The sequence below is a fragment of the Scyliorhinus torazame genome, chromosome 10 (genome assembly GCF_047496885.1).
Source record: "Scyliorhinus torazame isolate Kashiwa2021f chromosome 10, sScyTor2.1, whole genome shotgun sequence".
Classification (NCBI taxonomy): Eukaryota; Metazoa; Chordata; class Chondrichthyes; order Carcharhiniformes; family Scyliorhinidae; genus Scyliorhinus; species Scyliorhinus torazame.
The window spans coordinates 9,194,655-9,210,884 of record NC_092716.1 but is presented as its reverse complement, the minus strand read 5'-3'; the positions used below and the strand labels follow the sequence as shown (position 1 = coordinate 9,210,884).

The window sequence follows — 16,230 nt, the reverse complement described above, 5'->3', positions numbered from 1 at the left end:
CATATAAACCACTCCAAACCCCTCGATTAGATTCCAGTCTGTAACTCACTCCCGGGTATCTGTTATTCTATATATAAACCACCCCGAACCTCTCGATTAGATTCCAGTCTGTAACTCACTCCCGGGTATCTGTTATTCTATATATAAACCACCCCGAACCTCTCGATTAGATTCCAGTCTGTAACTCACTCCCGGGTATCTGTTATTCTATATATAAACCACCCTGAACCCCTCGATTAGATTCCAGTCTGTAACCCACTCCCGGGTATCTGTTATTCTATATAAAAACCACCCTGAACCCCTCGATCAGATTCCAGTCTGTAACTCACTCCCAGGTATATGTTATTCTATATATAAACCACCCCGAACCCCTCGATTAGATTCCAGTCTGTATCTCACTCCCGGGTATCTGTTATTCTATGTATAAACCACCCCGAACCCCTCAATTAGATTCCAGTCTGTAACTCACTCCCAGATGTCTGTTATTCAATATATAAAAAACCCTGAACCCCTCGATTAGATTCCAGTCTGTAACTCACTCCCGGATATCTGTTATTCCATATATAAACCACCCTGAACCCCTCGATTAGATTCTAATCTGTAACTCACTCCCGGGTATTTGTTATTCCATATATAAACCACCCTGAACCCCTCGATTAGATTCCTGTCTGTAACTCACTCCCGGGTATTTGTTATTCTATATATAAACCACCCCGAACCCCTCGATTAGATTCCAGTCTGTAACCCACTTCCGGGTATCTGTTATTCAGTGCATAAACCACCCTGAACCCCTCAATTCGATTCCAGTCTGTAACTCACTCCCGGGTATCTGTTATTCTATATAAAAACCACCCTGAACCCCACGATTAGATTCCAGTCTGTAACCCACTCCCGGGTATCTCTTATTCAGTGCATAAACCACCCTGAACACCTTGCTTAGCTTCCAGTCTGTAACTCATTCTCGAGTATTTGTTATTTTGTATATCAACCACCCCGAATCCCTCGATTAGCTTCCAGTCTGCAACTCACACCAGGGTACCTTTTACTCATAGAATCCTTACAGTGTAGAAGGAGGTCATTCGACCCATCGAATCTGCACCGACCCTCGGAAAGAACACCCTACTTAAACCCACTCCCCCCCCCCCCCCTCTGTAACCCAGTAACCCCACGTAACCTTTGTACACTAAATTGCAATTTAGCACGGCCAATCCACCTAACGTATGCATCTTTGGACTGTGTGGGGAAACCGGAGCACCCAGAGGAAACCCACGCAGACACAGTGGAATGAGCAAACCCCACACAGATAATGACCCAAAGCTGGGGCAGCACGGTAGCCTTGTGGATAGCACAATTGCTTCACAGCTCCAGGGTCCCAGGTTCGATTCCAGCTTGGGTCACTGTCTGTGCGGAGTCTGCACATCCTCCCGTGTGTGCGTGGGTTTCCTCCGGGTGCTCCGGTTTCCTCCCACAGTCCAAAGATGTGCAGGTTAGGTGGATTGGCCATGATAAATTGTCCTTAGTGTCCAAAATTGCCCTTAGTGTTGGGTGGGGTTACTGGGTTATGGGGATAGGGTGGCGGTGTTGACCTTGGATAGGGTGCTCTTTCCATGAGCGGTGCAGACTCGATGGGCCGAATGGCCTCCTTCTGCACTGTAATGTCTATGATTCTATGAACCCGGGTTCCTGGTGCTGTGAGGCAGCAGTGCTAACCACTGTGCCACCCCTATTCTATACATAAACCCCTCAGATTCCTCGGTTGGATTCTTACTTGTACATTTAATGCTTTGCATTATTGTCCATGGAATATGTAATTCAAAAGTAAAAGAAAAAATTATTGTATTTAAATAAATATTCTTTGTTCAGCATTGTGGTTACCTGTTGTTTTGACATGCATTCTGTGCATCCAGCTATTCATTAAGAGACGGGAAGGAATACTTTACAATTGGAAAAGATGATGGAATTATTAAAACAATAGTGGAGCTGGACCGAGAAGCTATTGCCCGGCACAACATCACGGTGGAAGCCCGTGAAGTCGGTAAAAGCAGTAAGTCTCCACATCACCTTCCACAAGGCATCTGCTGGTGAAACTTTCAATCAGGCTTTCTAACTCCAGACTCAGCTATTCCGATGTTCCCCTGACCAGTGTCCCACCTTGCACCCTCAGTAACCTTCAGCTCATCCAAACCTCTGCTGCCCCCACCCAAACTCATACCAATGCCCCTTTGTCCATCATCCTGTGCTCGCTGAAGTACACCTGGCACCCCAGCCCAGACAACTATCATTTAACAATTCTCTTGAACCTCTCCATGGCCTCATCCCTCCCACTCTCTGTGATCTCCTCCATCCCCAAACGTCGGCGGTCTCCCCCTTCCGCGAGTATCTCTGGTTTCCAGCGCTCTGCCCATTGGCACCTCCGCCCTCGGCTACCTCGACCCTCAGATCTGTAATTCCCTCCCTGAGCCTTCCCTCCGCCTCACTAATTATCTCTCCTTTTTTAACTCGCTCCTTAAAATCCCAGTTTTTGACTTCTGATTGCCTGTTCTACCCTTACGTGGCTCGGTATCAATTTTTGTTTTACAATCGCTCCTGTGAAGAGGCCTTCGGGAATTTTAACTGTTTTGAAATGTACTTGATAAATTTAAGTTGTTGTTAACCCATCACCCACCAGTCACAGCTGAATGGCAGTACAATAGGGTAGGGGATAGAAATCTCGTCTGATTTTCGTGCATTCCTGTCTTAGTCATATGTCATAGTCATAGAACATACAGTGCAGAAGGAGGCCATTCGGCCCATCGAGTCTGCACCAACCCACTTAAGCCCTCACTTCCACCCTATCCCCGTAACCCAATAACCCCCCCTAACCTTTTTGGTCACTAAGGGCAATTTAACACGGCCAATCTACCTAACCTGCACGTCTTTGGACTACGGGAGGAAACCGGAGCACCCGAAGGAAACCCACGCAGACACGGGGAGAACGTGCAGACTCCACACAGACAGTGACCCAGCGGGGAATCGAACCTGGGACCCTGGCGCTGTGAAGCCACAGTGTTAACCACTTGCGCTACCGTGCTGCCCCTGTCTGTCTCTGCACAGACGTTTGAGATGAAGGATACAAGGAAAGGATAATCATCGACTCGGCATTTCTCCCTCTCCCCAATAGTTTATTTTGGGGGTTTTCCAGAGGTTGGGATCACTCAGAGCCAAGCGGGAATTTCCAACCTAAGGAACAGTGTTAAACCGCCCTCCTTACAACTGATCCTGTTCACCTCCACCGCGATAGGTACTGTCCCTTTTCCAACACCCGCCCATCTCTCAATGGAGCAAGAATGATACCAAACGTCAGGCCTTAAAATTACCGTGGGCCTGGGAAATTCAAATCAGGTTCAGATTGGCGAATGGAGAATCCAGAACCCAACTCGGTGACCCTCACGTCGCTGCCCTTAAGAAAAATCCCCCTCATCCCCATCTCCTAAACATTCCATTGTTTGAGGGTGGGGGCAGATGTCGCGTCCATTTGGGATTGCTTGTCCATTATACAACCCGCCCAACCTTTTTCCCCGCTTCAATCAATGAGTAACAATCGGTCGTTACAACCACCACCCCCACACTGAAGTTGAGCATGTTTATTTGTGTACAGACATCTTTGACCTCGTGTATTGTCTGTCAGTCAGACGTTTGGGGGCTCAAGTCCCATTCCAGACAACAAAGCACACAATCCAGGCAGACACGCCCCGATGGAGTGCTGATGGAGTGCTGCACTGCCGGAGGTACCGTCTTTCAGGGAAGATGTTAAACCCAACTTCCTCTCCTGTGGACATAAAAGATCTCACAACACCATTTGACGAGGAGGACGGGAGATCGCCCTGATGTTCTGGCCAATATTTGTCCCTAAAAAACATTAAAACAGTTCACCCTGGTCAGCGGCACATTGCATTTTTTGGAAGCTTGCTGTGCGAGGATTAGCTGATGTGTTTGCTACCTTCCAGTAGCTTGACTTCAAAAAAGATACTTGATTGTCGTGAAGCACATCAGAAATCCTTCACAACAACCTCATTGCAGTGTTAGTGGAAGCCTACTTGTGACACTAATAAATATTATTATTAAAAATGTAAATTATTAACTTTTTTTACATGCCTGATTACATGTGATTGGGTGGTGTAAGTGCTGGTTGGGTTACACTTCCTCGACATTGTGAATGGTGCTCTGCACTGGATGTGGAGACTTGTGACCTATAACCTCTCTCCTGCTGCGAAGTTTGCACATTGTCCATTTCTCATCATTCATCTTCTTCAGCAACAGAGAAACACCCATCAGCTCAGTCCGCATCTGTTCAAATGTTTCCAACTTTTTCTCTTTTATCATCACTGTGCTTTTGCTTGTTGTACAGATCCCACATCCAATGCTCCAGTGGTAATTATAGTGTTGGATAAGAATGATAATGCCCCAACTTTGGCTGAAGGTGATGAAGCACATATCTGTGAAAACGATGTAGCTGGAACGGTGAGTGTCATTTATTCAATTTAATTGGAAGAATGGTACATCTGCACTCTCACTCTTTCTCACTCGCTATATATCTCTTATTAACTTGTACTCCCTCGGGTCTCTCTCTCCTTCTCTATTTTAGTCTCTCCCTCCTGTCTCCCTCTCTCCCTCCTGTCTCCCCCTCCGTCTCCCTGTGTCCGTCTCTCTATTTGTCTGACAGACTCCCTCTATATAACTTTGTCTCTCTCTTTCTCTCACTCCCCTCTCTCACTCTCTCTCTCTTTGTCATTCCCTCCCACACCTTACTCGATGGATATACAAATCAGAAAATGTAAAACAGGTTGGTAGTCTGCCATTCGGTTTAGACTTTAACAAGGACAGAACTACCCGGTTGCTCTGCGAAACATAACACTGCTCTATATAATATATAACAGCGCACAGTTAGTTACTGAGGTGGAATTTTCTCATGCGGGGATAGCAGGCTGCTGGCTTTTCTCACCTCATCTTCTGACGCTTAGGCTAATAACATCAAGGAGGCGTGTCCCATGAATTCATTGAATATCACACTATAGGTTACTGGATATAACATTATATATTTTATATAATTTCACACTGCGTGTTACTGGATATAATACTATGGGCGGGACCCCAGCCGCGTGTTTCTTGGCCGCCCGTCATTCGCGGGTGGCGGGATTCTATCTTCCCGCCGATTGTCCACGGAATTTCCATTCTAACTACCCCGCGGCGCCGGGAAACCCATTGGCAGGGGCTGCGCTGCCCACGGGAAAGGTGAATCGCAATGACTGGAGAATTCTATTCTTGTTTGATATCACACAATACGTTACTGGATATAATGCTGCACATTTTGTATAACCTCACACTGTCTAGCGCGTTCCTGTTACACTTTAATTTCTTCCAGGTAATCCACGTAATCTCTGCTGTCGACCTCGATGAAATGACACCAGCCGTCAGGTTCCACTTCAGTATAGCAGTGAAGGACAGCAACTTTTCTGTAAAGGACAATGGCAGTAAGTAAATTCATTTGGGTAACGTGAAGCAAATAATCCGTGGAATCTCACTGTGCAATGCCAGTCAACGGGCGCTGAACAAATTTGGCTGCCTAATTTTAATAGCAGTTTTCACCGCTTAATGTAAAGAGATGAATACCCTTGCGAAAGAAGTGTGAAATTTATTTCATATATAATAACACACAGATTCACCTCCCATCTGCGATCAGCGGTGACCAACCCATAACAGGAGGGTAGAAATTACTCTTCTGTATGTTCTTAAAGCACTCAAGGCGTGAGAGACTTGTGTGACTGGGATTGGTCTCCTCTGAGCAGTCTCCCGGAGAAGGAGATTTAGCAGACATCTTCAAATTGGGAGGATCCGATAGAGATGTCTTGGCAAAAATGTTTCTCTAGGCAGAAGTTGGTGACAAAGAACAATGAACAAAGAAAAGTACAGCACAGGAACAGGCCCTTCGGCCCTCCAAGCCTGCGCCGACCATGCTGCCTGTCTAAACTAAAATCTTCTACACTTCCGGGGTCCGAATCCTTCTATTCCCATCCTGTTCATGTATTTGTCAAGACGCACCTTAAACGTCACTATTGTATTATTGTACCTACTTCCACCACCTCCACCAGCAGCGAGTTACCCTCTGTGTAAAAAAACTTCCCTCGCACATCTCCTTGAAAATTTGCCCCTCGCACTTTAAACCTATGTTCCCTAGGAATTGACTCTTCCACTCTGGGGAAAAAAAGCTTCTGACTATCCACTCTGTCCATGCCCCTCATAATGACTGATACACCATCAATAATAGACGATGAGTGATAAACGTAACTGAGGCTTTAATACACTAAACAGCAAGCCTCCTTCCTCTGGACCCGAACTGGGTCCGGAGGCGGAGACTTGCCACTTTTATACAGAAGCCCCGAGGGGGGGAGCCACAGGCGGAGCCAGCCTGGACAAGCCCAGGCATGTACAACACAGCACAGGGAATATAATACAATAAACACAATAACGTGGTTTACCACAATGACTTCTATCAGGTCGCCCCTCAACCTCCGTTGTTCCATTGAGAACAAACCGTGTTTATCCAACCTCTCCTCATAGCTAGTGCCCTCCATACCAGGCAACATCCTGGTAAACCTCCCCTGCACCCTCTCCAAAGCCAGAGAACCCATTCAGCCATATGCTTTTATTATTGCACATCAATAGTGTCAGGAAATGGAGGCAGTTTTAAATAACATTTATTTGTATTTGTGAGTATTAGAAATAGGGCATTGCTTTAATTCTGTGTTCTGTATTTGAAAGGGTTAATCACTCCAGTTTGGCTCATATGGCGAAAGGAAAACTAGCTTGTTGCTTGGCAACCGGGGACCACCCTAAGACAGAAATAGCGTTTGAGTTTAGTTTTCAGCTGGGCCCCAAAGACGCTGAACAGGACCAAGGAGCTGGGAGAAAAAACAGACTTCCCAAAAGAACAAAGGAAAGTCCCAGAAACCAGGGAGTCAGAACAAAAGTTGTGACTCAGGAAGACAGTTAAGTTAAAGGAGCAAAGAACAAGGAGTTGAACAAGGGCCTGTTGGGTGAAGTTAAAGTGAAAAGCAGAGAAAATGCTCTGAGTTAAAGAGACAGCTGCAATAACCAGATTTAAAGTAACAACCCAAACATCTGAGGGGAATCAAAAGTTTGGTGACACATTAATACAGCCTGTGCAGTAGTAGCGTTCTGTTGTCAGGGCTGCGTATCTGAAAGATTATGGAGAAGCCTGAATGCACATGGCAATCTAAGATACAGGAATACTGAAGGGAGATATTGAAATCCTGGAAGTGGATCCTTGGTGAAGACAGCTGAGACAAAGCCTTGTTTGGGAGAAGATTCCAAGGGGTTGGGAAACACCGGTCTGGAAGTCAGAGTTCTGATGAGGCCAGTCAGCTCAGTGTGACAAGCATCTGGGGGATTTGATGAGAAATCCACTGAAGTTGTTTTGGATGGCATCTGACTCTTGCTTTCAGAGTGTGGTGTGTCTGACCACAGTTCACCTGTTGGTTTACAGGGACTATGTACTTACGACAGACATCTGAGTGTAAGATAAATTGTAATTTATATGGATAACTTGAGTTATCCATATACATCTGTGTATACCTGCAATGATAAAGTTGCGGTGGAGTAGTGTATTATAGTTAATCTTTTCATATTTAATGTATGTTTTATTATTTTGTTTGATGCCAATTGGCAGTCCTGTGACTCTCTTCATCCATGTCTCTAAACAAAAAATAAATAGTGTGATCTATCGAGCCGGCGTTCCGCTCTGGCACCTGATGTCCCAGGAGGAACATCAGCTGGGATCGTAACAAACGCAAGGCCAGCATTTATTGTCCATCCCTAATTGCCCTTGAGAAGGTGGCAGTGAGCTGCCTTCCTGAACCGCTGCAGTCCATGTGGTGGGTCTATTCCCACAGTGCGATTGAGGAAGGGGTTTCCAGGATTTAGACCCAGTGACGGTGAAGGAGTGGCACTCGAATTCCGAGTCAAGATGATGTGACGCTTGGAGGTCAACCTCCAGGCAGTGGTGTTCCCATGCATCCTCTGATCTTGTCCCACTAGCGGGTAGAGGCCATAGGTTTGCAAGGGGCTGCCCATGGAGGCTCGATGAGTTGCTGCAGTGCATCTTGCACAGAGTACACACTCCTGCCACTGTGCATCAGTGGTGGAAGGCAGGAATGTTGGTTGGTGTTGCGTTGATCAACAGGGTGGCTTGTCCTGGATGGTATCACAAGCGAAGGCCTAAGCTCTGACCCTGGAGCTGTGAAGCAACAGTGCTGACCACTGCGTTAACCACTGCGCATACTCACTCTCTTTTTGCATTCCCGCTGTTCCTCTCTAGATAACACTGCCAACATCACCATCAAGAGGGCAGGCTTCGATCAGAATGAGGTCAGCAAGTTCTTTGTGCCGATTGTCATCTCCGACAATGGGAATCCGTCCATGAGTACCAACAACACCCTGGCAATAAACGTGTGCTCGTGCGACCAAAACAGAAAGCCGATTAACTGCCGGAACTTTGCTGCACTGACCTCGGGAGTAACAGTCACCGTGCTGCTGATCGTCTTCCTCTGCATCATCGTTGCCATAGGTGAGTCAGCTTGATCAGCGATGTCGCTTAGGTTTTCAATACTATTTTTGCCACTCTCTCTCCTCGTCCCACTTCTAATTTTCAGATTTTATTCCTCATTCTGAAAGCAGTGGCATAGCAACAGGAAAGCGCCACGTCAAAATAAACTGATTAGTGTACTGTTCAGTGGTTTGATTGCTCTGTATTTGATCACGTTAGTCTGGTAACTGATCTGTCCTCACTGTGCTTGATTGGTTAAGACTCAGTAATGATTCAGAGCTTGGGTAAATAGAAAGACCGAGAGCTGAGCTGAGCAGGCAAACATTTTGTGACTGCAGAAATATTTTAAGGGGCTGGAACTAAACCTGCGGCAGACCGAAAAGCAAGCATCGTCTCTGCATGGCTCTGGGATGTGTAAAATATAGAACAAAATGGCAAACGCACGACACTTAGTGAAGCGAGTCACCTGAAGCAATAGTTGTTAAAGAAAGGTTTGCATTTATGTGGAGCCTTTCGCAACCAAAGGGTGTCCCAAAGTATTGTACAGCTAATGAACTATTTTTTGAAGTGTAGCCACTGTTGTAATGTGGGAAACACAAAAACTAATCTGAGAACAGGAAATTCCCAAACACAGCCAATGCGATATAAATGTCAGCTGAGCAATAAATATTGGCTTGGACATACAAGCATACACTTGGTTTCAGGAGTAAGCCGTTTGGGCCTTTGAATCTGCTCCACCATTTGATAAGAGCGTAACCGATTTGATTGTGGCCTCAACCTGCCTAACCCCCTATAATAATAATAATTTAAAAAAATAATTTAGAGTACCCAATTCATTCATTTCCAATTAAGGGGCAATTTCGCACAGCCAATCCACTTACCCTGCACATTTTTGGGTTGTGGGGGCGAAACCCACGCAAACACGGGGAGAATATGCAAACTCCACACGGACAGTGACCCTGAGCTGGGATCGAAACTGGGACCTCGACGCCATGAGGCAGCAGTGCTAACCACTGCACCACCATGCTGCCTTCTAATAATAATAATCTTTATTGTCACAAGTAGGCTTACATTAGCACTGCAATGAAGTCACTGTGAAAATCCCCTCGTCGCCACACTCCGGCGCCTGTTCGGGTACACGGAGGAAGAATTCAGAATGTCCAATTCACCGAACAGCACGTCTTTCGGAATTTATGGGAGGAAACCGGAGCACCCGGAGGAAACCCACGCAGACACAGGGAGAACGTGCAGACTCCGCACAGACAGTGACCCAGCGGGGAATCGAACCTGGGGCCCTGGCACTGTGCTACCGTGCTGCCCAGCATCCACCCTGACAAGTGCCTTCAGGATCTTCTGTGTTTCAATAAGTTCTCAATCTTCCAAACTTATAAGATAAGCTCCTCACCCCAGGAATCAATCGAGTAAACCTCCTCTGAATTTCTTCTAATTCAATTTCATAAGTAAGCAGGCCAAAACCGTTCACAGTATATCCGATATGATCTCACCAACACCCCACAGAACTGAAGCAAAACAAACCTACTTTTATATTCCATTCCCCTTGCAATAAATGCCAATATTCTATTTGCCTTCCCAATCACTTGCTGCACTTGCATGAGAACTTTTTATGATTCATCCAAGTCACCCACATCCCTCTATCCCACAACCATTTAAATAATTTGCTGCTCAAATTCCTGCCAAACTGGACAAGCTCACACTTTCCCACACTGTGCTCCATCTGCCCATTTCCTGCTCACACACTGAATCTATCTGTTTCCCTTTACAGACTTCTTATGTCCTCTTCACAACCTACTCTCCTACCTGTCTTCATTTCATCAGCAAATTTAGCAACCATATATTCAGTCCCTTCATCCACGGCATTGACCGAGACTGTAAACAGTTGAGGCCTCAGCACTGATCCATGGGCACTCCACTTCTTACAACTTGCCAACCCAAAAGTGATCCATTTATCCCTACTCTCTGCTTCCTGCCTGTTAACCGATCTTCTATCCATCATAAATATATTACCCCCTAGACGGTGAGTTTTTATTTTGCCGGTTAACCTTTGATGTGGTACCTTATCAAACACCTTTTGGAAATCCATGTACACTACAGGTTTCCCTTTAACCATGTTGCTCGTTACTTTCTCAAAGAAGTCAAATAAATTACTCCAACACTATTTTCCTTTCACAGATCCATGTTGGCTGCCCGATTGCATTATGATTTTCTAAACGTCCAGCCCTAACCTCCTCAATAGTCGACCACTGCATTTTGTAATGACAGGTGTTTAGCGAGCTTCCCTGTTGTTTCCTGCTTTCTATCGCTCCCCTATCTTGAATCGAGGAATTACATTCACTATTTTCCAATCTGATGGGGCCTTTCCAGGATCAAGGATTCCAGGGAATTTTGGAAAACTGATGGCGCTGAGGGGAACTCCCCTGCCCTGATTTGAAATAGTGCCATACGGTCTTCTTCAACCACCCCAGGGGGAAGGACATGTCTCGGTTCAAAGAGATGCTTCTGAGAGTGCAGCACTCCCTCAATTCCACACTGGAGTGTCAGCCTATTTGGGATTTGCCCCAGCTCTGAGCAAATCGCCTCGGGACAGAATAACGCCAGGAACCAGCACACCTGCCTCCATGTGCATCCCCTCGTGTGGTGAAAATTGAGGGAAGACAGCAGACGTCCTTCCCTAAAGAACATTAGTGAACCGGGGGCGGCACAGCAGCACAGTGGTTAGCACCGCCGCCTCACATCTTCAGGATCCCGGGTTCAATTCTTACCTCGGGTAACTCTGTACAGAGTCTGCATGTTCTTCCCGTGTGTGCATGGGTTTCCTCCGGGTGCTCCGGTTTCCTCCCACAGTCCAAAGACGTGCAGGTTAGGTGGATTGGCCATGATAAATTGATCCACAGTGTCCAAAGGTTAGGTGGGGTTACTGGGTTACGGGGATAGGGTGGAGGCGTGGGCTTAAGTAGGGTGCTCTTTCCAACGGCCGGTGCCGACTCGATGGACCGAATGGCCTCCTTCTGCACTGCAAATTCTATGATTCTAACCAGATGGGTTTTTATTATAATCTGACGGTTTCCTAATCATCGCTATTGGCAGTGTTTTATTGATTGCAGAGTTATTGAATTTACATCCTCCGGGCTGAAGGTGGGAATATTTTCTGGAATACCAATCCAGGTTTATGTATTACTCATGCTGCTCTGCTCACACATCACTACATGTCAAATTTTGTTTGATAATGTTCCTGCGGAAGGAGAGGTTTAGCCATGTTAAAAGGTTCTGTATAAATGCAAGTTGCTCCAGCATATTTCCTCTCCTTGTTCTTCGTTTCGAGATGCATTACCTTTTTTTCTTTCTTTCTCTACTCTCAGCCCTGGCGGTGTTGATTGTCCATCAGAAGATGCGGAAGAAGAATGCCTTCATCGGGCTGGTAAAGCCCCCAGGCGAGATCCGAGAGCAGCTGGTGAGGTATGATGAAGAAGGAGGCGGAGAAATGGACACCAACAGCTTCGACATCACGGTGCTGAACTCGCTTCGGGCCAATGGGCTGCGGCCGCCGAAAGCGATGAACGGCGTCCCGGTTTATGCCCAGGTCAGGAAGCCCAACAACGACATGGGCTCGGTGGTGAGGATGAAGAAGGATGAAGCAGATGGCGACAGGGATGGACTGCCCTATGACACGCTCCACATCTACGGCTATGAGGGCGCCGAATCAGTCGCTGATTCACTCAGCTCCCTGGACGTCTCCTCCATTGACTCCGAGCAGGATTACGACTTCCTCAATGACTGGGGACCCCGGTTTCAAATGTTGGCTGAACTCTACGGGTCAGATCCGTGCAGGGAGATCTCAGATTAATGAAGCAAGAGAGCGATGGGATTTTTTTTTTTTTGAGGGGGGGGGGAGGTGGTGGGGGGGGGGGGAAAGTGGAGGAAGGGAGCAAAGTTATGAAATGTAACTGGATTATTAGTTGATACAGGGGAGGAATGTCAGAATTGGAGGAGGCCATTCTGCCCATCAAACCTGTTCCGCCATTCAGTTAGATCATGATTGGCCCGTGTCTTAACCTCATCTACCTGCTTTTGTTTCGTAATATCCGCGTCTACCAAAAATATTCAGGACCTCATTGTAACACATGTTCTGAGGGACCAAATTAATCACCATTCTATGGATGAGGACAGCACAGTGATTAGCACAGTTGCTTCACAGCTCCAGGGTCCCAAGTTCGATTCCCGGCTTGAGTCACTGTCTGTGCGGAGTCTGCACGTCCTCCCCGTGTGTGCGTGGGTTTCCTCCGCGTGCTCCGGTTTCCCCCCACAGTCCAAAGATGTGCAGGTTAGGTGGATTGTCCATTGCTAAACTGCCCCTTCGTGTCCAAAAAAGGTTAGGTAGGGTCACTGGGTTACAGAGATAGGTTGGAAGTGTGGGCTTGGGTAGGGTGCTCTTTCCAAGGGCCAGTGCATACTCGATGGGCCAAATGGCCTCCTTCTGCACTGTAAATACTATGATTCTATGAGAGGCCAACGCTGGGTAGGATTCCAGATTCATTCAGTTTTGCTTGGAATTCAACAAAGGACTGACACGTTGCATGTAGATAAGCCCCATGGTTTGGCTGCCTTACTGAATGTATCAATGTACCAAACTACACAATGGTGCGGGGGGGGGGGGGGGGATAAAGGTATGTTATTTTGATCTGACCTCAGCACGGTAGTCCCAGGGTGCAGGGGGGGAATGGCTATTTCTTCATTGTGGGGTAATTTTGATGGGATCTGGCATCACTGACAGGCATTTTCCCCCTAACCCTAATTGCCCCTGAATGAAGTGGCTTGCTGGACCATTTCAGTGGACAGTTAAAAGTCAACTACACTGCTGTCATATGTTGGCCAGACCAGCTTCAGAAAGGTAGGTTTCCTTCCCTAATTTAGCATTAGTGAACCAGATGTGTTTTTGCAACAATCAATTGGTAATTGTCACCATTACCAAGACAAGTTTAATATTCCAGATTAATTAATTGATTTTTTTAAATTACATCAGCTGCTATAGTGGGGTTTCAAACCCATATCCCCAGACTATTCTGCCAGCTGTGACAAATAGTCATCCAAACTGGAAACGTTAGCTGCCTCCTCTCTCCGTTGTCAGACCTGCTGCGATTGTCCAGTATTTTCTGTTTTTGTTTCAGATTCCAGCATCCGCAGTCATTTGCGGTTATCCCCAGATCATTGGCCTGGGTCTCCAGACCACCAGGCCGGTGGCACGACCCTGTTTTGTGGCAAATCAAATAACCGATTAAAATAAATCAAACAAACAAGTTAAAGCGGCAGCCCCTTAACAGAGATACTGCCTGAACTAAAAAGCAACTCACAAATGAAACTTAAAACTTGGAACCAAAGCGTGATTCAGAGGGTCGATAAGGCACCCCAGTTCCCACCTCCCCCCCCCCCCCCCCCCACCCACCTGCCCCACCCACAATGCCCACCGAAAATGGTATGTTTGGGTTGAACACGAATAACACGTTTTGCCATTAACAACAGCGATTGCCATTAGCTGGAATGTGAAATCGGCAGTCCAGTGACATTCTCACCATGCCCTCATCTCCCCTTAAAGAAAGTGACTGTCCATCGGGGAATTGAAACCCAGTTTCCCGGGTGACAAGCAGAGTGTTCTGTGCAGATAGTTTGACGCTATTCCAATAGGGATGGCATGAACAGTAAATCAGAGACCAGGTCAGCAGGAGGAATGCATTTGTAACCACATTAGCTGTCGCACTGAGGGGCAGTAACATCGAATTACATAGCTTTCCCAGCATGGAAACAAGCCATTTTGTCCTGCTGCTCTCTGCTGGTGTCCCACCTGAACCTCCTCCAACCTTACTTCACCCAGCTTCCTAACAGCTCGACCTCCCCTTCATTTCTCCCTCAAATGCTAATCTTGTTTCCCCTCAAATACAGCCATGCCATTCCCTGGGGTGGCCAGTCCTACATTCTTACCACTCTCGGGGTGAAGGGTTTTCACCAGAATTATCTCACTGAATTTATATGGCCTTGTAAAGCCCACTGCCAAATTGATCAAATAGCATCAAAACATCTAAATACAGAAACTTGGAGATAAGCTGTATTCTAACAAACTCTGCTTCAATAAAACTCCCTTTATAATTGAGAGTTTCTAACATTCAGCGTGGACATTCCAGTTACAAATCTTCAATTCACAGCCAATCAGAAATGAAGTGGGCACACCTTTCACTTGATAGCCCATGAAAACTCTCAGGTCTAATTGGTCCACGTTGTATTCACAAATGTTGTTCAAAGCGATTTAGAGTGTTTAGTTGCATTATAAAATGTTTTAATTTCTAGTTTGTGATTTTATGCATTGTAGCAGTATGTAAAGAGTCGTGCCACTGTGCAGACAAAAGAATCTTAGCGTAGCTTCTTTTTAACGTGTGAAGTAAGCCTATTTTTAAATGTAACTTCGAAAAATCGCAGCAGGGCTTTCACCTGTGTACCCATCCCTTGAGGAAAGTGTGTTTGTAATAATTTTATTAATACGTCATTTTAAGACAGGTCAGAATTGTTCAGTGGCCAGTGTAACTGTGATGTAACAAGCGCCTTGTTGTTAAAGGTTCTTCGTTTTTAACTAGGTCTTTAAACTTTTGGAGAAAGTTTGTTAATAAAAAGTTTGTAAAGTTCAATAATAATTGCATCAGTTGTGCAATAGGATAACAAGAGTTTATATTTCTGACACACAGAAGCATCCCGTTTCCTATTTCGTCCATTCTGAAGGGTCTCCATCCTGTAAACTGTCTGTGATACACCAGACAGTGCCAGGCCAGCTTCTGATATCCAAACAACATAATCACCTCATACAGCAGCGAGGGACCACTTCCCATTCTGCACAACACGCCACAGATCGAATGCTTCTTTTTAGGTAGCAGCCATGATTCAGTGCGTACTATTCCCTCCAGACCAGCAGGTCGTGGGTTCATGGGAAGCTGTAGCAGCCCAACGGGTTCACTAATGTCTACACCTCCCACTGCCTTGGGAAGGCAGACAGCATTGTCAGAGACCCCTCACACCCAGGCTTTGCCTTCTTCCAGACCCTTCCATCTGGCAGTCTGAAGACTGAAGACCCGCACATCCAGACTTAGCAACAGCTTCTCCCCCACCGCTACTAGACTCCTCAACAACTCCCCCTCGGGCTGATCTGTTCCCTGTAAGAACACTATTCATGACGTCCTATGCTGCTCTTGCTTATATCTTATTTGCTTTGTTTGGCCCTTGTTCCGCATTGTAACCAATCACAATTGTCAATGTACTTTGTCGAACTGTGTACGTTCCCTTGGCCGCAGAAAAATGCTTTTCACTGTACTTCGGTACATGTGACAATCAATCAATGTCACTTCGACAAAGAAAAACTAAGCACTCTGGTCTATAAGAAGGCTCAGTACACGTAGATCTCTGGACTACCCTCTCTAAACCTACTCTCTACCACTCTTACTTTCTTTTAGATACCTCTCAAAAATCTACCTTTCTTGCTGAGGTTCTGTCCACCTGTCCGATTAACTCACTTTACTGACCTACCGCCACCTGTTGTGATGTGAGGTTCATGTCGCTTCAATGAGACATAGTGT

The 16,230-nt window shown here is 46.2% G+C and overlaps 1 protein-coding gene across 1 annotated transcript in view; it reads left to right on the top strand.

Annotated features, from left to right (window-relative positions):
- Window positions 1–15,297, top strand: part of LOC140430358 (cadherin-5-like) — a 76,165-nt gene extending 60,868 nt beyond the window's left edge. The window contains exons 8-12 of the mRNA XM_072517818.1: window positions 1,908–2,044; window positions 4,388–4,500; window positions 5,402–5,510; window positions 8,375–8,623; window positions 11,980–15,297. Of these exons, the coding sequence (XP_072373919.1) occupies window positions 1,908–2,044; window positions 4,388–4,500; window positions 5,402–5,510; window positions 8,375–8,623; window positions 11,980–12,464 (1,093 nt within the window). The 3' untranslated portion in view covers window positions 12,465–15,297. The remainder of the gene's footprint in view (window positions 1–1,907; window positions 2,045–4,387; window positions 4,501–5,401; window positions 5,511–8,374; window positions 8,624–11,979) is intronic.
- The last annotated feature ends 933 nt before the right edge of the window (window positions 15,298–16,230 follow it).